General features: G+C 53.7%; 1 protein-coding gene across 3 annotated transcripts in view; it reads left to right on the forward strand.

Annotated features, from left to right (window-relative positions):
- ALDH1A2 (aldehyde dehydrogenase 1 family member A2) overlaps positions 1-19,440 on the forward strand; it is a 30,270-nt gene extending 10,830 nt beyond the window's left edge. For 2 of the 3 annotated variants that reach the window (XM_087878010.1, XM_034409341.3), the window contains 12 exons: positions 3,125-3,229; positions 3,503-3,643; positions 6,790-6,919; positions 8,744-8,805; positions 10,022-10,150; positions 10,245-10,358; positions 15,246-15,348; positions 16,002-16,186; positions 16,339-16,503; positions 17,054-17,211; positions 17,295-17,369; positions 17,748-19,440. In XM_087878010.1, coding sequence (XP_087734136.1) covers positions 3,125-3,229; positions 3,503-3,643; positions 6,790-6,919; positions 8,744-8,805; positions 10,022-10,150; positions 10,245-10,358; positions 15,246-15,348; positions 16,002-16,186; positions 16,339-16,503; positions 17,054-17,211; positions 17,295-17,369; positions 17,748-17,820 — 1,440 coding nt within the window. In that variant the 3' untranslated portion in view covers positions 17,821-19,440. The remainder of the gene's footprint in view (positions 1-3,124; positions 3,230-3,502; positions 3,644-6,789; positions 6,920-8,743; positions 8,806-10,021; positions 10,151-10,244; positions 10,359-15,245; positions 15,349-16,001; positions 16,187-16,338; positions 16,504-17,053; positions 17,212-17,294; positions 17,370-17,747) is intronic. The other variant, XM_034409344.3, reaches the window with a different exon arrangement.
- Positions 19,441-25,855: the final 6,415 nt, after the last annotated feature.

Raw genomic sequence — 25,855 nt, forward strand, 5'->3', positions numbered from 1 at the left:
AGGGGCCTCTTGGCAGAGAACAGCAGGCAGACCTATACCTTTTGTGTCCTGTCCCCATGATGCTCATCCTATGGAAGAGGACTGGCCTAGGCAGTCCAACCACCTAAAGGCCCAAGCAATCTCAGGCAAGGGTCCCTGCCTTCCCCCTCGTGTATCCAAGGGCAAAAGCCAGGAAAGGACTGACCTTCCTCCCAGGGGAAGGTGGACGACTACTTGGAGGTGGGGATGTCACATTTCCTCTGTTTACCTGCACCCAGGATCTTCCCCTGCGTGGAAGTGGTCCCAGGTGGATCAGGGCAGCCACCAGGCCCAAAGCAGAGAAAGCATGGAGGCTCAGCCTTTGGAAGAGCACCAGGGTTTGTTTGCCCAGAATGAGGACAGGAAGACTGGAGCATGGCCAGAGGCACAAGTGCTGGCCCAGTGTCAGTGGGATTATGAAATACCTACCTAGGGAAATGCAAACTGCTGCATTTTTTGCGTGTTTTCAAAATTGTCCCGAAAAAGTACCGTTATGTACTCAGCTCCAGCCGCAGGAGGGACGCTTGGGGCCAAACAGCTGTGATTCCTCCAGAAGCGTCTCTGGCATTTGTGCCCTCCCCCCCCCACCCCCCCGCACTCCAGTTTTACAGGTTTGGCCTCAGAAACTCTCAGAGGATCAAGCATCGTATGAAAAGCGAAGCATTTTGATGGAACTGAAACTGTAACCAGTTACTAAATCAGTGCAACTAGGAAATTCTGATTCATCCAAAAACCGGATGAAACTGCCGGGGGGGGGGGGAGCCTGTTATTAAGTGGATGCTGAAATCCCTTTCCTGTACAGAAGGGGGGAAATCCTTCTGGAATGTCAAAAAGCACAAGGACGGGGCTTACTAAAACCAGGGAAAAGCAAGGCCCGGGGAAGCACATTCAGTCTCCACTGCTGACCACAGGCCATGGCTCTGGTGGACGTGGGTGGCTGGTTCAAGAGGCAGCCCAGTGACATCAGCCCCAGTGGCACGGAGAGGATCGCGCATCCCATGCAGTAGCATGGGAGTCTCCCAGCAAAGGAAATGGGAGCTGGACAGCGACTGGGAACTCCAGGACCAAATGGATGGCAATCTCTGTCTCTCTTTGCAAAATTCTCCCTGTGAGAGAAAAGGCCCAGGTGAGTGCCAGAAGCATCCGGCTGCCTCTCTGAGCTCCAGGCCATAAAAAGAAGTCATTGCAAGGTGTTGCTCTTCTCTGGTTTGTCAAAAGGCCACTATGAAAAAGACTGGAAGATGTTTTTGCATTTGAAGTTCTTCCATTCTTCTTGAAAATTTCTCTACCCTTAAAAGTGGCCACAATTCCATTGACCTGTGGCTAAGAGAAGGATGATGGGCACCAAGTGGCATTTGCCCAGCAGATTGCAGCAGCTGAGGGGCAGGGGTTCAATCAGAGCCCATGGGGGCAGAGTGATGCCCCCCCCCCAATCTGACAGAACCAGCCTGCCCCCATGGTCAGTGCTCCGACCACATTGGATGACAGCGCCCATGGCTAACTACTTCTCCCCTTCCCCTTGTCTTTTCACCCCAAGAGCCGTAACTCTGGGTTCAACCCAAAACACCCGTCTTAGCAACTCTTGGGAAACCTGGTTAATCAGTTACCGCCCATATATTCACCGACACGCACTGTGGCTTAAGGCTGAATTAAGCTGTAAAAATCCCCCAGCTGATTTATGACTGCGGCTAGCCTTAATTAACCCTGATTCCAGGGCAATTGTGCCGGCCGGAGAGCTTTCCCACTTGAGAAGGAACAATGCCCCCTCTGGGCGGTGCCAATCTGGGCATGATTTACAAAGGGGCCCTTTCTCCCTGAGGCTATCCCTTTCTTCCTCTGGGCTTGGGGAAGAGCTGTATATAATTCACTGATAGCAACGTTTGCTGTCAAATAGCCGCCTTGATTTAATGTTGTCCACTACAATGGTCGCCATAAATAAGAACAAAACAAACGAGTGGAACGAAAACCCCATTTGAGGCTTCGCAGGGATCCCTGTTTGCACAATGTGTCATCCTTGTCCGAGCTGGTGGCATTTTTACGAACTGGCCCTAATGAAAGTCAGATCAAATGTGCAGCTCTCAGCATTTAATCAACGTCCACTGGAAGTTCTTAAAAGTCCTGGCAAAGCCTCATTTATCCTTGAAGAATCCACCAAGCAGGGAGGGGGCTTGTGGCGTGGCACTACCTGACACCAAATGCCTATAACTCCCCAAAAGTGAGTTATTTCAGCATGAGATCGGGCTTGTAAAGCCGCCAGCTGCTGAATTTCAGGACTTGAAACCTTTCCAAGAAGTTGGACGAGGTACTTTATATGGAGGAGAGAGTAAATATTCCCCCTTTACAGCCAAATTGAAGGCAGTCCGTTTACGGAATTGAGCTGGCAAAGCCTGAGTTTTGTTTATACAACATCGTGGGACAGGAAGAAGCGAATGTTAACCATTAACAGTAGCAACTCCTCCGCCACCTCTTCCTGCCCTGCGAGACTCCAGACCCGGTCAGCCCCTTTTGGTGAGACGCAGACACCCGAGAGGCGCCCCTGCAACGCTCAGCAGCCTCGGATGGGGAAGGTCCCTGGGGGGCTTCCAGCCTACTTGTGGCTGGTTACTTTTGGGAGCCTCACCCCAAGAAAAGTGGGGGGACAAATAGGGGGCCTGATGGAAGGGCCCTAGTTTTGCCAAAACCGGAGGCACTCAATCCCCCTCCTCTAAGCCAGGCACAGCCAGGGGGGTCTCTGTCAGTTGCACACAACAAAAAATGAGGCAGGCAGGAAGCCATCCTTTAGGGCAGCCTCTGTCCTGGCCCCCAGAAGGGAACCCTGAAACCATGGAAAGCCGCCTCAGGAGAATTTCCCTACCTGGTGACCGTGGTGCAAGTGGAACTGTGGCTTCCATGAGCCCCGTGGGAAAATAATGGTGACCAGGGATGCTGGAAATTGTAGTCCTGAAAGGACTCAGGTGCAAGGAGGAGGCTGGGTGGGAAAGTCCTCTCTAGGAGAGAGAGGAGGAGGTTTTCCAGTACCCCAAAAGTGCCAGAAGAGGGAAGAGGAAGGGGAACCTCTGCATTTTAGCCAAAATCAAAAAGGCCCATTTTTTTCTTGCCTTTTCAGATTTTTATCAACAATGAGTGGCAAAATTCGGAGAGTGGGAAAATATTCCCTGTATTTAATCCTGCAACAGGAGAACAGATCTGTGATGTGCAAGAAGCTGACAAGGTAAAGATAAGTAGTGTTTCTAGCCGGCCCTCGCATCTCCCTGCAATGGTCCTGTGAGGTAGGTCAATCTGAGAGAAAAATGGCCAGATGCCAATGGCCTAGCCGGCTCCATGGCCAGGGAAGAGTTGACTTCCTGGTCTCCCCAAGCCCCCCATGGGACTGCAGAAACCGCAGGTTGCTGCTTTGGGGGGGGGCGCTCTGGTTGCCAAGCAAGGGGGTGGCTCTTGGGTCGTCCTGAGCATCTCTGGCCCACCTGCTTCTCCCATTTGGCAGGCTGACACAGACAAGGCGGTGCAGGCTGCTCGGCTGGCCTTCTCCCTGGGCTCGGTGTGGCGGAGGATGGATGCCTCTGAACGAGGACGCCTCCTGGAAAAGCTGGCCGATCTGGTGGAGAGAGACCGGGCCCTCCTTGCCGTAAGTCGGGTGGGTGGGACATTGTGGGAGGAGGCCAACTGCTACCGAAGGAAGCTGTCTTTCGAAATGCTTCTTCAACTCGAGCCATTGTACGTTTTCGGGAGAGCACTGAGAGTAGCCACTGAGCTCCAGGGCAGAGTCAGCTGACAATGGTGCAAAAACCATCCTGGTCAACCCTGGGCAGCTCTGGCTTCCTCCCACCCAGGATGCCCAAGAGGCGCTGAGCTGCATGGTCCAGCCCACGGCAGTGGAGCACGTGGTGAGACCCGACACGGTGGCATGGCTAATGTTATTTTCCACATGTCAAGCGCTTTGAACTAAGCCAGCAAACATCTTAATTCCAGCTTTGTCAACACTTAAATCATCTTACCACCAGCATATGCTGTAAAATCACCACAGGGAGAAGGGAGGGGCTCAGCAAATCAGTCGGCCGTCTGCCGGTGGCTGGATTTGTGGTTCCTGAGCCAAACCTTTGTTGAATTTGTCCACCACAGATGCGGCTGCCGGCCCCACCGACAGGGAAACGGAGGAGCGGCGGCCCTCCTGTGCTTCAGCTGGATTTATGGCTCTCGCCCAGCGGCTTCCACAGATGCATTTCCTCTGCCGCAACCTTCATGGGCAGATAATGGGGGCTCTTAAAAGTGATTTAAGCCATGGCAGCAAACATTTTATGGGGCTCCTTAAGAGGAGTATGGGAATATCTCCTCAACCAGGGCCTGCGGCTTCTTTTGATTGGTCTGCAGCCTCGGCGGGGAAGGACACGGGAGCTATCTCGACTGCCAGAGGAGCCTCGGGCAGCAGCTGAGACGGGCTCGGCTCTCCCTGGAGGGACCATCCAATTCCTCTTTGGGAGCTGCCACCTGGCAGCATCGAGAGGGCCGGAGGACATTTTGCCTTGTGCTGAGGCCAAAAGGCTAGTTTGAATGACCTGGGCAGGGCAGCCCTCAAAGAGGCTGAGTTGCACCTCCGGCCCTTGGGGCACCAGGACCAGAGTGCTTTTGGAGGGGTGGTCTCTACTTTTCAGGGGTACCTAGTCCCCCTGACTAGGTGGCTCAGTGGCTAAGACACTGAGCTTGTCAATCAGAAAGGTCGGCATTTTGGCGGTTCGAATCCCTACTACAGGTCTCCTGCATGAGCAGGGGGTTGGACTAGATGACCTCCAAGGTCCCTTCCAACTCTGTTACTGTTACTGTTACATGCCAGAAAACTGCTGCCGGAATGGCTTTGAGGCAGTGGTGAACTCTAAGAATTTTCCCTACCGGTTCTGTGGGTGTGGCTTGGTGGGGGGGGGTTCCTGTGAGTGGGCGTGGCCAACTTGACATCAATCCGAGCCATGCCCACTAAGTCACATGACTACCCCCCACCAAGCCACACCTACATAACCCGGTAGGAATTTTTTTAAAATATCTATTTTCTATTCTAAAATCCTATTTTCCCCTGTTGCAAGATGCCTGCTGCCGCAGCCTCTTTTTCTCGGTGTGCTTGGAGGCACTTCTTGCGCCAAAAGATGCAGCACCTGCAGGCTTCTTGTAGCAAAACTTAGCAGAGCCACGCTCCCCTTCTTAAACATGCCGCTGCCATCGCCGCCCTGTTCCATGCGCCGGCCGTGCATGCACACACACTTGCCTGCTGCCGCTGATGAAAGCAAACGGCGGTGGCACAGCGGTGCTCTGGGAGGGCAGGGTTAGGGTTAGGGTTATTCACATGTGCATGTGCTGTTCGCCTTCTTCCTTCTTCCACCGCAAAATGAAAGCGAACGGAGGCGGCGCAGCACATGCACGTGCAGGCAGACATTTGCACACTGTGCAGCCATGCGGGGAGGGAGAGCAGTGGCCCCTTCCAAGTGCAGCGCACGGAGGTGAAGGCAGGCAAGGTGGCCCCAGCGCACCTGTTGCTGTGGAGGCGCAGCAATCGCTCAGCCAGGGTGGCCTCGGCGGGGGCTGCATTGACCTCTCCACCCACGCCATGTCTTGCTCCAGCGAGCTGTGGAACTATAAGTGCGGCGACCTGCTCTTCAGCAAGATGAAGGGCTACCCGCACTGGCCCGGCTGGGTAAGCGCTGCTGCCCGGGCCGAAGGGAAAGTGCCCCGGGCTCTGCGGTAGTGCGGTCGGGCCTGGCCCCCTCCCCGTGCGTGGGGCTGCTGCCCCACCAGCTGGCATTGACTTCCACGCCTCTCACTTCAGTTCTTTGCTGGCGGGAAGCAGTGCCACGGCCAAGCCTCCTTCCTCCGGTGTGCCAGACTCCACGGACCGAGTTTCCAGAGTGGCATCAGCAGTGAAAGAGAGCAGGCAAGTGGCTGGCTGGAGCACTGCTACCGCCCCTCTCAGCTCCAGCATAGCATCTGCATTTCCACCAAGGGCCTCCTACCCACCCACTGGCCGGGCTGGATGCCGACCTCAGAGGGCAAGCAGGTGTGGGGGATTGCTGGGAAGGCCACGTGGAAGGCAGGCAAGCATGGCAGGGCTGCAGAGAAGGGAATAGGCTGCTAGCTCCCTTCTTCCTTCCCCATGGCCCTGACATGCTTGCCTGCCTTTCACATGGCCTTCCGCTTGCCTGCCTTCACAAGCTGACCATGGGGACACCGGGAAGGCTGAGTGGAAGGCAGGGAAGCATGGCAGGGTTGCAAGCCGAGCAGAGACTGGGCAGGGCGAGTGAGCGGTGCCTGGGGGACTAGATCGGGGGGCATGATCAGCCAGTGGTTGCTACCGGTTTGGCGAACCAGGCCAAATGTCCCCTACCGGTTCTCCCGAACCGGTCCGAACCGGTAGGATTTCACCCCTGTGGAAAAAGACAGTGCCTTCCCCTCATCCAGCGCAGAACTGGCTGCGGTGCAATGCACAGTGGAGGCTGTGTGTCCTAAGCAGCACCCTTAGCAATGTCTCAGGATTTTGACCTTGCAAGTGGGGTCTCCAGATGAATCACACCAAGGTCCCACCTGGCCTTGACCTGAATTACTTCTTGTTAGGCCTCTGACAGCTTTCTGCTGTTAGACGGATTGGCAGTTCTGGGAGGCTCTGCGCCACCTCTCTTCATGTGCACTAGACACTGAGGGCATGCTGGCTTGTCCTGCCAGACACTCCTCACAGCTCTTTCTGTTACCAAACTGAAAACTAAGCCTTGATTCTTGCTCCTCTTGGCCTTCCAGACCATGGAGTCGCTGAACAGTGGGAAGCCCTTCCTCCAAGCCTTCTACGTTGACCTTCACGGCGTCATCAAGACCTTGAGGTATTTCGCCGGTTGGTCAGACAAGATTCACGGATTGACCATCCCGGTGGGTAAGTTAGAATCTGCCCTGCATTAGTTCTGTGGCATATCTCCAGTGCCAGGCGGGGACACCTGCAGGGAGCAGCTGTCTTCTGACTCCTCCCCACCAACTCTTTTCCTCCTCTGAGCCCAAAGATCCATTCTTCCTTAAATTCAGAGCTGGGCCTTTAGCACCTTCGCCATTTCAAGATCCAGCAGCATCTCCAAATGGAGACTGGTCACCTGTGAGTGGACGCAGGGCAATCCTCCACTAGAGGGATCCCTTTCATGTCCCTGGTCTTCCTGCAGACCCATTGTTCTCTGGGGCAGAATGTGCTTGTTGGGCTGTGTTTAGCACCCAGGCTGATCCCCCCAGCCATCACCACCTTCCCCTGAGTGGAGAAGGCTGCTGAAACACAGCCAGATGAGAACCATAAACGGCCTGATGCTTTCCTGCCCCAGTTTAAAGCAGGATCCTTTTAATTTCAGTGGTTTTATGGAAACAGTAAAACTTTCAGCATTGCCTGCTCAGTTTCCACCCAGGAGGGCAATTTGCGGCCGCAGAAAGATCAACATTTGGGCAAAGCGGTCTGTTTTTGTCAAGCGGTCTGTTACTCGGCCTCACTGACACCCATTTTATAGTGCATATCAGGTGGGCAGGCAAGATACAGAGAAGACAGCCGACTTTAATCTCCCTCTCCCCAGAAACCCTTCTGCCTGAGGGGAGGCTATTAAGTAGGTCCCTTAAACTGCAAATCCTGAGAGTGAGGAAAAGGTGCCCCCAGAGGTTGCCTTGAGCTCTGGAAGTCCTGGCAGGTTGGCACAGCAGAGAAAATGGTTCCTTGAGAGCTGCTTCTCCTGGTTTGGGGTCCGAAAGGGCCTTGGGCTTCCCAAATGGGGTTGGTCAGAGTCCCAAACATCCCTTGGCGGTGAGGCAGCCCCTTCCCCAAAAACAGCTGGCTGCAGCTGCACTGCCTGGTATGGCCTGCCCAGAGCTGATGCCTCCAGATGTCTCTGGCTGCTGACTGGCCTACCCAACAGGAGGATGGGGAGGGGGTCCCGTCTCCTTTTATCTCTGCTGGGCCTTTTCCTAATTAGCCTCCCACTCCCTCTGTGGGGTGGAAGCTTTCCGTATCTGCTCTGGCTTCACTCCCTTTTTGCTGATAACTGGCCAGTCTTTATGTGGCTCCTTGGAATGCCTTGAAAACATCACTACTCACCAAAGCAGACCCCAGCTGGCAAGGCAGACCCCCTTCCCTCCAGCTCCATCCCCAAATTGTTCAGCGGAAGGAGTGGGAAATATGGCAAGGCAGAAAAGGCCCCGTGGCCTCCCTTGATCTAGATGACCCTGGGGGGGGGGGTGCTGTGCCCGGCATCACCCAGATCGATTGCAGCCTTCTGCAAGGCACTGCCAGGCCTCTCTGCCAGGTCCTGCTTGGTTGGCCTTTGAGCAAAAACACGCCTGGTGGGCCCTTCCAAACTGAGCCTTCCCAGGCAGGCCCCATTCAAAGCAGAAGAGCCAGGAAGTCCACAGAACCAGCCCGCAGGTCAGGGCCTTCGGCTCGCCCCTCCTGAAGGCAAAGTCCCTGGTGGTCGGGTCACCAGCTGGGTGGTGGGCTGTGGCCCACGGAGCAGAGGGAGCCCCTGAAGGGGAGAAATGGCCAGGGAAGGGCTCGTTTGTGCCAGAGGATGGGAGCACCTGGGCTTTGTGGCTGGCCGTGCGAAGCTCCCCTGGTACCACGCGCGCCCGCACACACACACAGACACACAGGCCGGCCGGCAGGCTGTGCTGTGCGTCTCCCTCCAGTTGCTCCTCTTGGGGTGCTGGTGAGAGTAAGCAGGCCCCTCTCTTCCAGACGGAGATTATTTCACCTTTACGAGGCATGAGCCCATCGGGGTGTGTGGACAGATCATCCCGGTGAGTCTCTCCGCTGCACCTCGTATTTATTTTCATTGGAATCGGCTCCCTTGAAGGGGCTTCAGCCTGGGTGTGTTTCTCATTAGGGGTGGCCGGGCTGGGGGAGAGGCAGGGGAAACACACTGCAGGCAGATTCGTAGCCCTTCCACGGCTTATTTGCACATCTTAAGAGAGTTTTAGAGCAGCGTTATTAGGGGAGCCTCCAGCCTCAGAATTCCCAGGACCAGAGTGAATAAAGCCAAACAATCCAGCAGCCTTTGGTGGCTGTTGGCCAAGAGAGACTCACGCAGGGAGGTGGAAGGGAAGGAAGGAGGGAGGGGAGGAAGGAAGGTAGGAAGAAAGGAGAAAGAAAGAAAGGAGAAAGAAAGAAAGGAAGGAAGGAAGGAAGGAAGGAAGGAAGGAAGGAGAAAGAAAGAAAGAAAGAAAGAAAGAAAGAAAGAAAGAAAGAAAGAAAGAAAGAAGGAAGGAAGGAAGGAAGAAAGAAAGAAAGAAAGAAAGAAAGAAAGAAAGAAAGAAAGAAAGAAAGAAAGAAAGAAAGCAAGCAGACACCCTCGTGGAGGCATTTCACCCTTTGTCTTCAACAGGTCCAAAATGTTGGGGCACCCAGCAGGGAGGCAGTGGGTGCCATATCTTGTGCCTTCTTTCCTGAAACAGCCTAGGACAACTTGCCCAGGGGGCCCGGAGGGTCTGTTGAGCAGTGTAGCTGAAGGGTCACTCTTCCCCCTCAGCCGGCAGCCAGCCCCTTCCTCCCCTTTGGACACCAAGCAAAACCGCAGCACCTCAGCTTTCTGCTTTTGGCAGGAAAGGTGCTGAAAAGTCTCACAATGGAGCAGGGCTCCCAAGGGGCCCTTTGTGCCAGCCTCCCTGTGCCAGTTTGTGTGGCATTTGCTCCCCCTCCCCCCGTTTCTTGCAGGAATTGGCAACAAAATGCTTCTTCTGGGAAAAGTCATTCCATGTGTCCACATCGCTCTGCTCAAGTTGCACTCAGGCTGAGCCACAGCGCAGAGTTGGTTGAGGGCCATGGGGCAATCAATGGGGCAGGATCACAGAATTGATTTGCATGCCCCTCTGTCACCTGTGACCATATAAAAGGAGAGAGAATTTTGCTGCAAGGACAAGGACAAAGCCAATCCCTCCAGTCAACCGATCCAGGATCTTTTTCTTGATGAAAATGATGTGCTGACTAACTCACAACAAAAGCGTTTTGCTTGCACAGTGGAACTTCCCCCTCCTGATGTTTGCGTGGAAGATTGCACCAGCCCTTTGCTGTGGCAACACGGTGGTCCTCAAGCCGGCCGAGCAAACCCCACTCACTGCCCTCCACCTGGGCACCCTCATTAAGGAGGTAAGGAGCCCCCAGCACGTGCGTGGCCCCGGGCCCCCGATCTCCACGGCTTTCGCTCAGCTGTGCTCTTTCTCCCTCCCCCCTTCCTTGACAGGCGGGGTTTCCTCCAGGCGTGGTCAACATTTTGCCGGGATTTGGACCCACGGTGGGGGCGGCCATTGCTTCACACACAGGGATTGATAAAATCGCCTTCACGGGTTCCACAGAGGTAAGAGTGGGTGCTGTGGGGGCAGGGAGAAGAGAGCATCACCCCATCCCTTGCACTGGCATTAAGGGACCTAAGCTTTCAGGAACCCCCATGCCAAGAAGAGACTGGGTGCCAGTCGGCTAGTGTTGTGGCCGGTACTCAGCGCCTTTCCCCCTCTTCCCATCATTTCTCAGATCTTGTGTAATTCCTTCCTCCCTGCTCCAGGGGTCTGTGTCCCAGCCTCACCCCCTCAGGGCACCTTCAATGACTCCTGCAGGTTGTGAGGGAGGGGCTTCCCCCTTCCCTTCGCGCTCCCTTAGAGTCTGAGGGAACTGACTGTCAGGTGTCCTAGTGAATTTGGTGAACGGCTCCAGCCTATGTTTGGTTAAGGAGACTCCCGCACAGGCTGCTACTGACTTACTGTGGGAAAGAAACACAGAAAGGTTCAGTTTCAGAACTGCCAATTGCAGCCAAAATAAATGTTCCCTGTCATTTCAGAGGGCTTTCATTTTTAATAGGCATTTAAAATTAAATTGGATTTTGCTCAAATTCGGTATTTGCTTTGAAAAGCTGGTAGCAGGAAGTAAAAAGCATTGCAGGATGAAAAAAAGCCATTCTCTAAGAACCTAAAGTAGGAGCAGCTGGAATATTTTAATCCAACTTGAGTGTAAACTGCTTCATGTTGGTTTTGATTTCCTGTCCTGTGGAATTCTTGGAGCAGCAGGTCAGCCGAGTCCCTTCCAGAGATGTTTGGAGATACGTTCCTTGGCCTGCTGAGTCCCGAGAAGCCTCCTTGCTTCCCCACAATCCCTTGCGAGGGCTCTTGTTCTGCTCCTGGCTACCCGAGAGACTCAGCTCCAGCAACCCCCAGTTCCACTTCGGCCGATAAACAGACAGAACAGCTTTTGGCTCAGGCCCACTGACGTATTAAAAGACGCGGGCAGTGGTGAAATCCTGCCAGTTCGCACCGGTTCGGGCAAACTGGTAGTGATAAAAGCTACTGGTTCGGCGAACCGGTAGTAAAAGCAGGATGTCCTGCTTTGTAGCGAATCTAAATAGCGCAGCACAGCTGTTTCCCCCCCCACTGTTCTACTTACCTTGTTAAGCATCCTTTTTCTGTGCGCAGTGTGCGTTTGGTGCACACTGTGCATGCACGCATGTGCAGCGTGCATTTGGTGCACACTGCACATGCGCACACACAGTGTATTTGGTGTGCACTGCACATGTGCATGCACACAGCGTGCATTTGGCGTGTACCACACATGCGCGGGCAGCGAACAGATGGTAAACCGCGGAGGATTTCACCCCTGGACGCGGGTTTTGCAGCCCTGCAGTGGTCTTGGATCCCTCCTGGAGAATGCTTGTTGGTCCTCAGGGCTGGCGGGCAAGAGGAAGTGCTTTGAAGCAAACTTTCCAGCCTCCTGCAGCCCCTTCCCCTCTTTTCTTTTACTCACCTGTAACAAGAGCCGTTCTTAATGCACTGCTCAAGCATGGAACCCTTTGCCACCAAAGCTCTTTCCCCAGAATCCTTGGACTGCATAGGAAGACACACTTGGCTGGCACAGCTTCTGTCCTGGCAGGGCTGGAAATCAAGGCGGCGCTTATTCTTCAGCCGTGCTCCTGGACTCTCTGCGGGCTTGGTTAGAAAAAGGTGCCGCCAAATTCAGGAGGTTTCTGATGAAAACAGGATCTCTGCCCTGGCTGGTAACTGGGAGGCATTCAGCAGTTAAGGTTTGCAGCTTCACCCAAGGTGATACTGAGCGACGCTCAGTCCGCCTGGGATGGACACAGGTTTGGCTTGGCCTTTCCAGGATCCCAGGCACCATTCCTCTTCCTCCCGCTTGGGCACCAGAATGGATGTTCCTCCTGGGATCCTTTGATGTGCCCCCTTCGAGCCCCCTCCCCTGTGCAGGGCTCACCTCCCACAGGTGGAGGGCTGGCAGTCCATGAGCCTCTCACGGCCAGGGACCATCTTCCCCAAACTCCCTGGTCATGGGTCACTTCCCACACAGTCCCCCCCCCCATCGCCAGCTTTTCATCTATGGCTCATTAGAGATGGCGCTGCAAAGCAGGCGCAATGTGGCCCTTGTTTTTCCCAAAGTTGTGCCTGACCCCCAGGCATCAGAAGTGGGGAAATGAGCAAAACAGCCCTTCTTCGAGGCCCTCCCTTCTCCGCCAAAGGGATGGTTACTGCCAGCCTCTCCTTTTCCTTCTGTGGCCGGCTTCTTCTGCAAAGCAGCATTCGGAGAAGCTGGGCATGGGGGAGGCAGGAGGCTCCCGCTTCTCTCTTCCCTTTCCATCGGTTCCCCCAGCTGACCCTCTGAGGGCGGCTCCTTTGATCTTTCTCCTTCAGCTGCTTGGCACCATTGCCATTTCAGAGATGCACCCCCCTTTCCCTGGGCCACCAATGGAATCAGGTTGCAAGGTTGGGGGCCAGGCTGGGGCTGTGGACCAAGCGGGTCTGTCCCAAGTCAGCCTTGCTCTGCATGCCCCACATTGGTGCATCTGTGGGTCATTTCCATGCCGCTGCCCCCCCCCCCCCCCCGGACTGGAGTGCCTTCTGCTTCGTTTCTACTGCTGAGCCAAAAAGTAGAGGGAGGCAAGGAGGCCTCCCTGCCAAGGAGGGAAAAGGCAAAAGACAAAATCTTTTTGGGTTGTAGGGAAAGTGGGGGCTGCTGAGCAAAGAGGTGAAGCATCAGGAGGGAAGACCTTCCATGAGATCTCTTGAATAACAGGAACAAGACATGGATGAGCAGAGATGGAGGAGAAAGGCTTCTACTCCGCACTTCCTAAAGCAAGTGACTAAATGAAACACCATGAACTCTCCAAAATTAGGTGGTCTTGCAGGATGTCTCTTAGGCCAGACATTTGGTAGCCATAACCACGGTTGGCCCCTTTTAAAAGTCTGGCTGGGAATTTCTTGGTCGGCGGCTCTTGGAAACCAAATACTGGATTCCTGGATTAGCCTGACCTGACCTGATCCCTTCAGGCAAGCCTTGTGGGGAAAAGGCCAGCAACACACTGAGATTCAGGAAGGCAGGTTTGGGTGTCGTTTATGGGAGCTGGAAAGCACTAATACATCATAGATGGCCACATTGCAGTTGGCTCCTCTTCGGAGAGCTTTGTAAATTTCCAGTGCTTAGCTGGAGTTTCTGTCCCAAAGCCATTGCATTGTTGTTTCCCTCTCAAAAGATGATTTACGTTTCCTCACCCCCATTCTGTCTCCTGTAGACAGAAACTCTAGACTCATCTCAGAACAATTGAAGTTTGATCCAAGTTTACTTTCCCTCGGCAATGGTCGGGGTTTGGGTGGTGCAGCAGAGACACACCCCAGTGAGCCGGACTCCTTCTGTTTTGCAAAGTTGTGTTTCTTTTTAATGGTTTTGGTGCAAGGTCCAAGATGCTCAGCCAGGTCCCTCAGCCACTTCGATCAAAGGCTTGGGAAAGGCTGTTCCTGCCTCATTTGTGCGAGTGTTTTCTTTATGCCGTGAAGAGCTGAACAAAGCATAAGTTCATCATTAGTCAACAAGATATGGGGCAGGACCATCAAAGCAAACTACAGGAGAGGCCAATATTGGTTCACGCCAAGCAAATGTTTGGAGCAAACAGCTGTCTTACCGCTGATCATCGCTGCCCTTCTCAGCAGGCACCTCCTGCCTCATTGCCAAAGCCCAGCCAGCCGGCCACCTCTGGGAAGAGCAGCAGGCCTGGGCCTACACTTTTCCCAGGGCATCTTGTCCTCCAGGCTCGGACACCCGGAGCCACCCCCATCCCGGGGAAAAATCTCTCTGCATGGCTCCTGGACCTGTTTTCAGACCTTCTACCCAAATGCGGCAGGGATCTCCATCTCAGTGGCAACCCTGAATGGGGCCTCCTTGCGAGGCTAGGAAGTTGCCCCCAGCCATGGAAGCCAGTTGGGAGTTGGTGGATGACGTCAGGGAAGCAGGCTTCTTGGTGCCAAAGGAAGCCATTTTGCCTAGAGGGTCTCCTTCTCAAGTTCCACCCTAACATACATACGGAAGTTCCCCTGGGGAGCAACTCCTTTCAGTTTTCCACCTCAGTCCTAAAATGTCTTGATCAAGCCTTCTACCCTCCTTGGTGACAACCTAATTCTGAGTGTAGAGTGGGCAGAGGCCACCTCCTTGGCTTTGTGGTAGCTGGTCTGGCAGGACGAGCTCAGCTGGGCGCCAACAGCTGACTGGTTCAGGGAGCTGATTTACATATCGGTCTGAGAGGGGGACATGTTTGCACAGCAAATGGCCCCCTCCTAGAAGCTTGCATAAGCCTGGCGTGCTCCACAAGGCTCCAGGGAGGTGTCCAATACCTGCAAGGGGCTCCTTTTGCCTGGGTTACATTCCTCCCTTTTAATATAACCATTTTCCATTCAGCCATAAACCACATCTCCAAAGCAGCTCACCACAAATTTAAAACAGAGTTTTTAACAAATTACAAAGAAAGCAATTCAAAACAAACTGGTTCAAAGAACAATGCAAATGAGAACAACTAGGATTTTGACAGCCTTTCCCCCCACTGAAATTGCATAAATTTATTGGGCTGTTATTTGGTAGTTCTGAAGTCAGAGAAACCTCACTCTGCGCGAATCAAACAAATGTAAAAATTTCTTCAGGCCTTCTCTAACATAATGCAAAGGGGGTCAAAGAGCCAAGCGCTACTGGCCGGTCTCTGAGTAAAAGCTCAGCTTTACCTGAGAAGAACCAGGTTTTCTTTCCAAGACCGGCCTGCCTCCCACGCACGTCTCCGTGGCTTCGTGGCTAGAGCCGCTCTAGTCTCCCCGCAGCTTCTGGCCTACCCAAAGCAGGGGTGGTGGAGGGGTTCCAGCGGCCCCCTCTGCGCGGAGCCCTGGCGTGCACTGAGCTTTGCTGGGCTCCCCTTTCTTCTTCCTTTCAGGTGGGGAAGCTGGTTCAAGAAGCCGCCGGCAGAAGCAACTTGAAGCGGGTGACGCTGGAGCTCGGGGGGAAGAGCCCCAACATTATTTTTGCGGATGCAGATTGTAAGTTGGCCCCTTTGCAGTGCACTCCTGTTCTCAGAACAACCCTCTCTCTCTTTCTAGAAGATAGAAAATGAAGAAATAATATTTAAAATAAAGAGAAAAGGGATAAAACAAAGACAAGTGCAGAAAAAAGAGAAAGAAAAGATGATTTTTGATTTTCTTTTATAACAGCTATAAGTGTAAATTAACTTCTTATTCTATTATCACAGCATGACTTACATTTTTAAATAATCTTATTTTTTTTAATCATCAAAACCATCTCTCAAAAGAAAGGAGGGGTCCATTCAGGAGTCCAGATTGGACCCCAGCAGACAAATGAGGCCAAGGGCTGCAGCTACTGCATTTGCATTTGAACCCAGGAGCCCTTCTGCCTTGCTTCTGAGGTTACCCAGCCAGGCTTGTGCAAGCAAAACCATTAATGAGTCCATTGTGGGCAGAGCTGGTACCAACCGCCACAAGCAGCAGCTCGTGGCTTTTCTCCTAGTTCTCCTTGGACTCTGGAAGCCATCTTGAACTCTGCCCCATTGAAAGGGTTCCCACCCCAAGCCCCAGGATGCTCTGGTCCCCCCCCCCCCGGCTCAGCAGCCCACCCCCCTTGGAGGGCCAGGCAGGGTGTGCTGGGTGATGCCTCAGGGGTCTCTCTGATTTTGCAGTGGAGCAGGCAGTGGAGCAAGCCCACCAAGGGGTTTTTTTCAACCAAGGCCAATGCTGCACGGCTGGCTCCCGCATCTACGTGGAGGAGCCCATCTACGATGAGTTTGTCCAGAGGAGCGTGGAACGGGCCAAGAGGAGAGTTGTGGGGAGCCCCTTTGACCCCACCACCGAGCAAGGGCCACAGGTTGGTGGGCGGGGGATGGGCCGCTTGTGCCTGGAGCCCAATCCTGAGCAATCGGCAGGGAGAGACCCACAATGGCAGGGCGGAAGGGAAAGCAGGGCCAGAGTACGGGCCAATGGTGCCAAAGAGCCTCCCCCTCCCCCTTTTCTCTTGAGATCGACAAGAAGCAGTACAACAAGATCCTGGAGCTGATCCAGAGTGGTGTGGCTGAAGGGGCCAGGCTGGAGTGTGGGGGCCAAGGATTGGGGCACAAGGGCTTCTTCATTGAACCCACCGTTTTCTCCAACGTGACTGATGACATGCGCATCGCCAAGGAAGAGGTACCCATCTGACATTCCGCCCGACTCCACTCTCCCCCTCCCCTGCTATGATTTCAAGCCCTCTGTTGGGCTCAGCCAGGCCCCCAAGTCCTCCTGAGCTGGGATGCTATAGGGCCCTACTTGGCTGTTGAGCTGGATCCAATATCTGCATGGCTTCCTGGAAGAGCCACCAATCAGTTCATCACCAGGGACAGCTGAGTCTCTCTTCAACTGGCCGGAGGTGCTTCTCCTGCCCTTTCCTGGTCCGAGGAGGTTTCACTGGGTGCTTCTCAGCCTTGCAGCTGGGGTCTCTTGGGGGGTTGTGTTTCACTTCCTCAAGGGGAACATTGATGGGGCACACCCTTTTCTGCCATTCCATTGTTTGTCTCTTTTCCATTGCCCCAGGCTTAAAACTTCATGAATTTCTTTTGTGCAATTAATTGTGTGTCATCCTTTCCCATGTGCTGCTGAAGCCTCACACAGGGGTGGCATACAAATCCTCATGGACTTGTTCCAATCAATGAGTCTGCCCTCCTTCTGTCCCCCCACCTCCCCACACAAACACACCCAGATCTTTGGGCCTGTGCAAGAAATCCTGCGGTTCAAAACCATGGAGGAAGTGATTGAGAGAGCCAACAATTCCGACTTTGGGCTGGTGGCTGCCGTCTTCACCAGGGACATCAACAAGGCTCTGACCGTCTCCTCCGCCATGCAGGCGGGAACTGTCTGGTGAGGCTCAGAGTACAGCTGGGCAATGGTTTGGTGGGTGAGGCGGGGGCTGCCCTCATGCACCTCTCCCTCTTTTCATCCAGGGTCAACTGCTACAATGCCTTAAATGCCCAGAGTCCTTTTGGGGGTTTCAAGATGTCCGGCAATGGAAGAGAAATGTAAGCAAGGTCATTCTGGATGGGGACTGGGCTTGCAGGTTCTGAGGGGAGGGTCCCAGGGGCTCCCAATCAAGATGAATGTGCGGGTGGGGTGGGAGAACTGCTGGACAACACTTTGAGGTGAGCTCACCAGGATTCCCTTTTTTCCTGGAACTGCCCAGCTGGACAAGTGGCCTGGCTCCTCTCTCCTTCCTTTGGGGAGTGAGACCGCAGCCAGCCACCCCTTGAGTCCGAGCTGTCCACATCTCACGTGTCCTTCTTGAGTCAGCCCTGCTCCTGCCCATGTGGGGACTGCTCCTGTCCATGGCCCAGGCTCCGAGTGCTGGTTGGGAGGCACCCAGGCCCGGCCTTGACTCCTCGTCTTCCTTTTGTGGCCAGGGGAGAATGTGGCCTGCGAGAATATTCTGAAGTGAAGACAGTGACCATAAAGATTCCTCAGAAGAACTCCTAAGAGGAAGGGCCTCCCCAGCGCCAGACGCATCTCTACCTTTCTCTGGAGGGATTGAGCACTCAGGAATTTTTAAAAAGTGACACTGATGTTTGTTTGTTTTTAAAATAACATCACAACCAAGTTCATTATTCAACTTGAGGGGTTCTTCTCCACTGCTGACACCGCACTCCTTTGATCTTTTGAAAGACATTTGAGCTGGATGGCCGATTCCCCTGCTGAGAGACTTTTCCTGGGGAGGAGCAGGCAGGAGGCAGCCCCTGGCCGGGAAAGCCACTCTGCTTTCTGGGCAATGCAGCCAGGCAGGCCTGGGGCACCTTGTGGGCGCCCGTCCCACTGCCTGTGCCATATGCCTTGGGAGACTCTGCTAGCTCTCCTCAGGTGGAAGGAACAGGTGGCCTGGACAGGTGGGGTTCCTGGAGGACTTTGGAGAGGCAGCAGCCACTCCTCCCATTTTCTCTCCTTCCCCCAGGGGTCACCAAGGGGCAGCCCCCTTCACTGCTGCTTCGTGAAATGGGCTTCCCAGAGCCTCCATGTACTCCCCTTGCCTTGGGGGGGGGGAGATGCTTTCCTCCCTTGCTCAGGTGCCTCTGAGTTTCTCGGGGAGTTGACTCCCAAGGGCCCAATCACCCAGGCGGTTCTTCCCTCGCCCAGGCATCAGACCTCCAGCTCTTCTGATGACTTTGCCCAAGGTGCCAACCTGGCCATCTTTGAAATGGCTCTCCTGGATGACCAAACAGCTGTCCCTCCCATCACTGGCAGAGGGTTTGAGGGGAACCCTCCCACATGGCCAGCCACAGCTCAGTGCTTGGCCAGATCTGGCCAGGCTTCCCCAGGAACTGGGCCAAAGCCCAGGATGCCTCCCAAGGCTTTGGGAGTCCAAAGGCCGAAGGGGCTGTGCTGAGCCATGGCTCTTGGGCTGCCTTTGGCCCGTTGGGAGGACAGCTGTGTATACTCAGCTGCATTCAAGGAATGGGTCTCCAAAATGAGTCTGTATCAGAAACACTCAGCCCCTTCGGAGCCAAGCAGCGCCCAAGACTGGCTCCAGGCAACACAGGGGTCTCCGTGGCATAAAACAGATGGCTCCCCACCCACCCACCAACCCATGCCACGTGGCCCAGAGTAGCAGGCATTTTCTAGGCAAGCCTCATTGCACACCATGTGCAGGTGCCTCCGTTTCCTCTGCCTGGCCCAGGAGAAGCTCCCTCTGAGTGCCAGGGCTGCCTCCGTCCTTTTGGGGGTGGGGGGTGGGGCTCACTCCCTCTGGACACTTCCTCGCCTTCCAGCGTCTTCTGCCAGTGTTGCTTCTGCATCTTCTTCTCTGCCAGTGGTGAAGCACAAGCAAGACACAAATATTATTCCTGAGCTGGGTAACATGAATGTCACATCCTGTAGTGTTATAGCAGAAAGTGGTGGGTTTTTTTTAAAAAAAAAAACAATGTTCTAAGAAATTAGTTTTCTTGTTATATCCAATATTCATGGTGAAAGGATTTTTTCTTTTTCTCCTGTGTACCTTCAGAAAGACCTGTGCTAGCAATAAGCATTTATACTATATACTCTACATTATATGTGTGGTGTCAGTGTGTGTAATTCCAAATAAACAATTATTGTTAAGTAACAAAATTGCCATTTCCCCTTAAACATTAATAAATGGCTGGGTTGAGTTTCAGGGTTGCGTCAGTCTCGGGAGCCTCTTAAGTTCATCTAAAATCTGACACATAGTTTTAGGCGTAAGCAGTGGCCCCAAGAAGAAAAACCTCATTTTCCTTAAAGAGGTTGTCCCTTTTTCCCCAGTGAAACCCCCAAAGGGCCCATCCGAGCCAGGCGAGGCCTTCTTCTCAGTAGCAGTATTTTCCTTTCAGAATTGAAGTGGGGGAAGAACAGATTTTGGAGGGAATATTATTGCAGCTGCATTTTAAAAAAGAAAGCTCTAGAATTGCGATCCAGGTCAGAGGAGACTCATCCTCACCCACTGTGGCCATAAAGTTAAGCTATCAGCGAAAGTGAATCATCGGCCTCTGTAGTGAATTGGGGCTTCTCCGCAGGACTCTTGGATAAAGTTTTAAGAAGGGATGGTTTTATTTCCTCTGTGGATGAGTCATGGGTATGAGCGTTGTCAGTCTCCCCCCCACCTGTGTTTGAGGTCCCATGAGGACCAGGGAGAGAAAACCCTCGGGCTGGCAACGGTGAGGAGCCCAGAGCCAGCTCCAAGGCAGCCAGCAGTTGGGCTCACCTTTGGGGCATCCTGCACCTCCCTTTCAAGGCTCCATCGTGGCCTCCGGAGCCCCGTGTGGGTCTTCACGCACAGTCGGGGAAGGGGGCCTGCCAGCGGTTCAACCTGGGAGGAGGCCTGTCAGGCAGCAGCCGAGGAGCCCAGCCAAGGCTAAGAGCCCGGTGCTAGCGCTTTCAGGACCCTCCTGTGCCTGCCTGGCCGGATCAGTTCAAGCCTGGACTCGGATAAGCACCTGGTGCCTTCGGAGGACGCTGTCCGTTAAATCTGGCTCTAAGCAGCTGCTCCTCAGCATAGATAAATGGGGAAAGGAAACATTATCCAAACATCATCCACTTCAAAGGCACCATTGCAATCTGTCCATTTGCCAAACAAAAACTGTAAAAAGACCCGAGATCAGGAAGACCGACCCATGTGGCTCGCTCCCAGGCTCTCCTACCAGTCCTGCTGCATTTGATGTGTTAATGGCTTGTATGCCTGCCAGCACCACAAACATTGTGCAACAGCACCCTGCCACCCCTCCCTGCCCTCCCGGGTTGTTTGCCTCCCGGCCAGCTGGGCCTCCTCGGGAAGAGTTGTCGTCACAGGCCTGCCTTGGGGAAGCCATGGCTCCTCTCCGCGGAAAGCTGTGCCTAACCTGAAAAGCAGCAGAAGGTCTTTAAAGATGGCTGAGGTGGAACCGGAGAAGACCACAGTGCAAAGGCGCCTGGCCTTGCAAGCTTTCTTGGCTTGGCTTGTAAAGCCTTGCAGTCCAGGCTGAAGATGAGCTAAAATGCTTTCATTGCTTTTTGATGATCTTATTAATCCAATCCATGTCTTTGCACCTGGAAGACATTCAAACATGGATCCCTTTCTGAGATGCAGGAAGATGGCTAACCTGATGACCCAAGATGACCCCAAGTGGTCCAGGGGCTTGAAGGGCTAGTGATTCCTTGCAACCTACCTCCAAATCCAACAGCAGCTGCCCCTGATTTGAAGCCTCTGCTTAGCCACATTTTAAAAGAGCTGCTAGAGGAGATCCATGGATCCAGCTCTCCTTTGGTATCTGCCTTGAAAGAAAACTGAAGCAGGCATTAACATAATAAGCCAGCATCGTCTTTTCCCTTCACAGCAACTCCTTGGAACAAGAATGGTTTTAAAATCAGAAGGGCCCAATCCAGCCTCTCCTCTGTCCTCTGAACCGAAAGTCAAAAGGAAGTGTGTGTGGGGGGGGGGGTCAGAAGAAGGGACAGGAAGGCAGCAGAGAGGGAGCAACTCTGCTACTCCAGCCCAAACAATTCAGATCCCACCCAATTAAACAGCAGAAATCTGAGCCCATCAACTCTCATATTAAGCAGCAGCTCTCTCTGTTCGGAATGGGCCTTTCACTTCAGTACCTTCCACTAACTGGGGGCCATCAGAAAGCAGAATGGCCAAGCAGAGGCAAGATGCCCTTCCTTCCTTGACTGCCCATCTCTGCAGAGATCACAGGGTTTCTCAAGGGAGCTCTCGGCCAGAGAAAGAAATGGCCTCAAGGGATCGACTCCTGCATGGGGCATCTGCTCAACCTGGGTGACTGGAAAGATTGCAGGCTTTTGACTGCCTTCAAGGCTCCTGCTGGATCCTTAGATTCCTAAGCCTGAGGACGGCCAGATTGCAAGCATGCTGGATTTCCGAGTCCACATTTTTCCCAGTAACTCCCTTCAGGAATTCAGTAATGGTTACAAGAAGAGGAACATTCTCCTTGCAAGTGAATATCTTTTTAAAGCATAAAATATGGCCCTCAGAAGACAGCACCATAAATCTTCTTGACTGGCTTGGCATGGGAGAGCAAGAAGTTCAAAGCAGATGGTGGGGAGTCCGGCAGGAACAACATTCACAGGCTGCCAGGATCAAGTCCGCTGAACGGAGGTCTTGGGAACGCCATGGCTAAATAAGGGGGCCTTGGAAGGTCAGCCTTGGCTCCAGTTGCTCGATGCCTGAAAGGCCGGAAAGCCCAGTGAAGAAGGACCATACAGACTTCGGGAATGTTCTTCTTGCAAACCTGTTGATGTCAACATGTGCAAGGCTGCGTTTCTAAGAAGGTCTGCAGGAAAAAGTCCCACCCAACCTGGGCACCAGGGAGCTCATCTTAAGAGCTCAGGGAAGGGTTGGGGTCTCTCCTCTGGCCACTGGCCTTCTTCAAGGGAGGCAGTGAGGTCTGTGGTGCTGGGCTTCCTGTCCCTGGATTGAACGAGAAAGATGGCTAACTCTTCATAATTCCAAATATCCCTGCTGCCTAGGTGAGCAGTTGTGACCTTTGCAACACAAGCAGAGCTGGCACTCTCGAAATCTCCTCTCTTTAAACTCTGGGCTCCCACGGCCCTCCAGAGCCCATCTCTTCAGAAGCCCCCACCCCCATGGCGATGGGCAGAAGGCCAGCCTGCAATCTCCACCCCGCTCCCAAGCCCCATTCAGAGGAATGACCCAAAAGGAACATATCCCTGACACCCCACCAGGCCTGGCCAAAAGGAGGGGAAAGGAAGGCCATGGGTCAAGGGAGGGAGGAGGGAGGTGGGTGGGGGTCTTGCAGTGAACACCCAGCAAGGCAGTCACCGCTGGTTTCCAGTTGCCTCAAAGTGGAGACCACGCAGGCGTATGGGACCACGTTCTTGGGGGCGGAGGAGACATCAGGCAGATGGAAAGACAAGGATGCCCACAGGATCAGGAGCAGCACAGGCCCCAGGACAGACAGAGGGTCAGCCTTGCCCTATCCTATGGGTTGGCCGATTCCAGGAAGCAAGGGAAACGGCCATCCATTATCCGCCCCTGCCTTCCCCTGTGGAAAATGAGGCCAATGCCCTAGAATCTGGGAATCGCAGCCTGGAGGTGGGAGTGAGCGTTTCCAAAGTCTTTTGGGCATGTGGCTCAGGGGGTTTCTTGCTGACCTGTCATTTCTGTCACGAAGAAAGAGACGTTGAGAGGTGAGGTGGCTCATTTGCTGAGGTGCTCCCCAAACGGTTGCCATTACCAAACATGGGGGAGGGAGAGAGCGATGGCTTTGTCCTGGTTGGGAAGCTCTTTCAGTTGTTTCCCCCCCCCGCCTCACTTGAGCAGCTTTCAAAAGGCCTCAGGAAGGGGTGTGTGCAGGCTCCCTTTACGCTCTGCTGGGGCTACGAAGATCCAGTTGTCCCACCCCCGCAGCACGTTTAGGCGAACAGGAAGAAGACAAGAGCTGTCCTCAAGCCCAGAGGGCAAACGTCTGCAAAGCCGGTGGGGACTCCGAGAGGGAGAACCAATGGCTGCCGATTTGGGGCCATTCTCCCTGCTTGGAGAGGCAACTATTGTTCCAACGCCCTGCCTCAGTTCCCTTCTTGTTACATTCAGGAGGTTTTCATCCTTGGCTCACAGGTCCTGTGGGAGCCTCGTGAGGGCCAAGAGTGCCACGCTTTGCAGAAAAAAATTAGGAGCTGCTGATTTGGGGGTGGGCAGCTCAGCACCTGGGCAAGGCCACGCTCAGGAGGCGATTTACCCTTCAAGCAAGATGGTGCTGTCAAGGAAAGATGCCAGGCTGCAGAGTGGCTGCCTCTGTGCCCCTGGGGTATGGGCCAGAGGGAGCTCCCTGAATAGTGGGTAGGGAACTCTCCCAGGTTCAGGGGGTGGGTGCTGACTGGGAGGCCCGGGCATGGCCAGGCTGAGCCAGGTTCTCCTCTAGTCACCCTCCCCTCCCCCGGCCTCAATGCCAGCCAGGAGCAGTTGGCCGTTCCCAGTTTGGCACCTCCTTGGCATCCCTTCCTGGCCCAGTATCCAAAGGGGCATCTTATGTCCCATCGCAGCTGCTTATTTCACATGCCTCTCAGCCCTGTCCATAAGCACCATTTGCTGCCTTAACCAGGCGCCAAGGCCAGAAGGGCAAATTTACCACAGGGAGGGAGGGAACCCACCCCGACCATAACCCTCCCACCCCGGTAGCCTGTTCCTGTCCAAAGAGGCTCAGCAGGAGCCGCTAGTTGGATAGCGACGGCAGCAATGGGTCCATTCGGAGGGTTCGCTTGTTCTGGCCCTTCTCCCCATCCCTGACCCTTGGCTGCTTGCTAGGAAGAGCAAAGAGGTTCACCTCCAAAGACTTTCACGCAGCACCCCCAAATCAGAGGGGGAAAGGCGAGGGAGAGGTGACTGTGAACAATCTTCTTTTGTCAGGACAGAGATCTCGGCTTCTAACAATGGAACCAAAGTTAAACACTTCAAGTCCCTTTGAGGAATTCTTGATAAGAAAAGCCAACAAGCTCCCATCTCTCCTCTTGACTTTAAAACAAATCAGCCACTTGAGTAAAGGATACTAAATTATTTCACTAGTTAATTATTCAGTCGACAGAGGTTTACCAAGCCAGGATGAATCTGCAGATAAACAGAAACTTCTCTTCTTCGTTTTCAATAAGGTGGGCAGCAATGCCAGTCACTCCGTTTTGTCTTCAGGAGGCCGAGCGTTTTTCCCCACATTGAAGAAAGACTGGCTTGGCCATCGTCAGACGTGTCTCGTGTCCCCCCACCTTTTGCTGCTGCTGGAGATTCTGCCGCCCAGCAGGGGTGGCAGCACCCAAAGGGTTGGGGGATAAAAGTCGAGGAGGTGGTGGTGCTAACTCTGCAGCTAAAGCACAGACCATCTTATGGGGTCCTGGCTTCCCTTCTGGCCCGCATCAGGCCCAACGTAAAGCTGTCCAGGAGGAAAAAGCTTTCTGGCCATGGGGGTCCCTCTGGCTCCTCCGCCTGAGCTTTATTTTACCGGCAGGTGTTCATGGAGGAGAGCCAGGCATCTCTGGCTCTGGGCCCTCGGCAGCCTTTGTCCTGCCCTGAGAGGATCCTGCATCCGACACCATTTTTGCAGAGAATTGATAAATGATGTGTCAGCCTCCAAGGTTAAAGGGCACCAAACTTCAAATAACTACAGCATCTGATAACAAAGAGTGGTTTTTTTTCCATCATTTACAATCCAAACACTGGGAACAGAGCCCTCTGGCCCCCTCATCCCTCCTGTTCAAATCTGGTGAAATGGTTTGCAGGTGTCAGGATTAACAAATATTTGTGGATTAGAGAAGCAAAGCAGGAGTCCCCTTTGCAGGCTTTGTGTAGAGAACGTGGATGGTGGAAATACTTTTTGGATGGAGACAGAGTTAAGCAGCCCCAGAGATGAGTATAGCTGGGCAGCTGCAGTTGTCCTACCCTCTCTGCTTCCTGTCCTCTTTAACATACCTGCCCTGCTCACCTTCCTTTACAGTAACTGCCTTCACAACCCTCCAAGCAACCTGTTTTCTGACCCTTTTGCCAGGAGGGTCTGCAAGGACAAGATTCTTACCAGGAGATCCAGAAAGAGGGCTCCCCAGGACCCCTGAATGACCCGGCTGGATCCCCAGGCAGAACTGTGTTTTTCAGGTCCCCACTGCAGCATGGCTGAATTTTGCACTGCTTTCGCCCTCCCTCCCCCTCATCTCCTGCAGGTCCTCAGGGGCAAGAGTGGAGGTCTTTTGCCTGCTTGGGCATGGATGCCCAAGAGCAGCTGGCTCAGGAAGGGGCACTAAGGAAAGGAGGAGAACCTGATGGTTGCTCAGTGCCAGGAGGAGCTGCCCACAACACTGGCTCTCTCTGCCTTTTTCTCCATGGCAAATTAAACCCAACAGCCTTTACTCCTCCGTGTTCTTGGTTGACTGTGGTGTTGGCACTCAAGGCTGAGGACATTACAGGTGGGTTGGCATGTTCTCTTTCTCAGAATTGTGCCTGAAAGGCTTTAAGCTTTTCTTTCTGAGTCTGGGGACAGACCCTGCATGAAACTAACAAAATGTTAAAAAGTTATAT

This window comes from Pantherophis guttatus, chromosome 13, assembly GCF_059756535.1.
Source record: "Pantherophis guttatus breed Tessera chromosome 13, ASM5975653v1, whole genome shotgun sequence".
Classification (NCBI taxonomy): Eukaryota; Metazoa; Chordata; class Lepidosauria; order Squamata; family Colubridae; genus Pantherophis; species Pantherophis guttatus.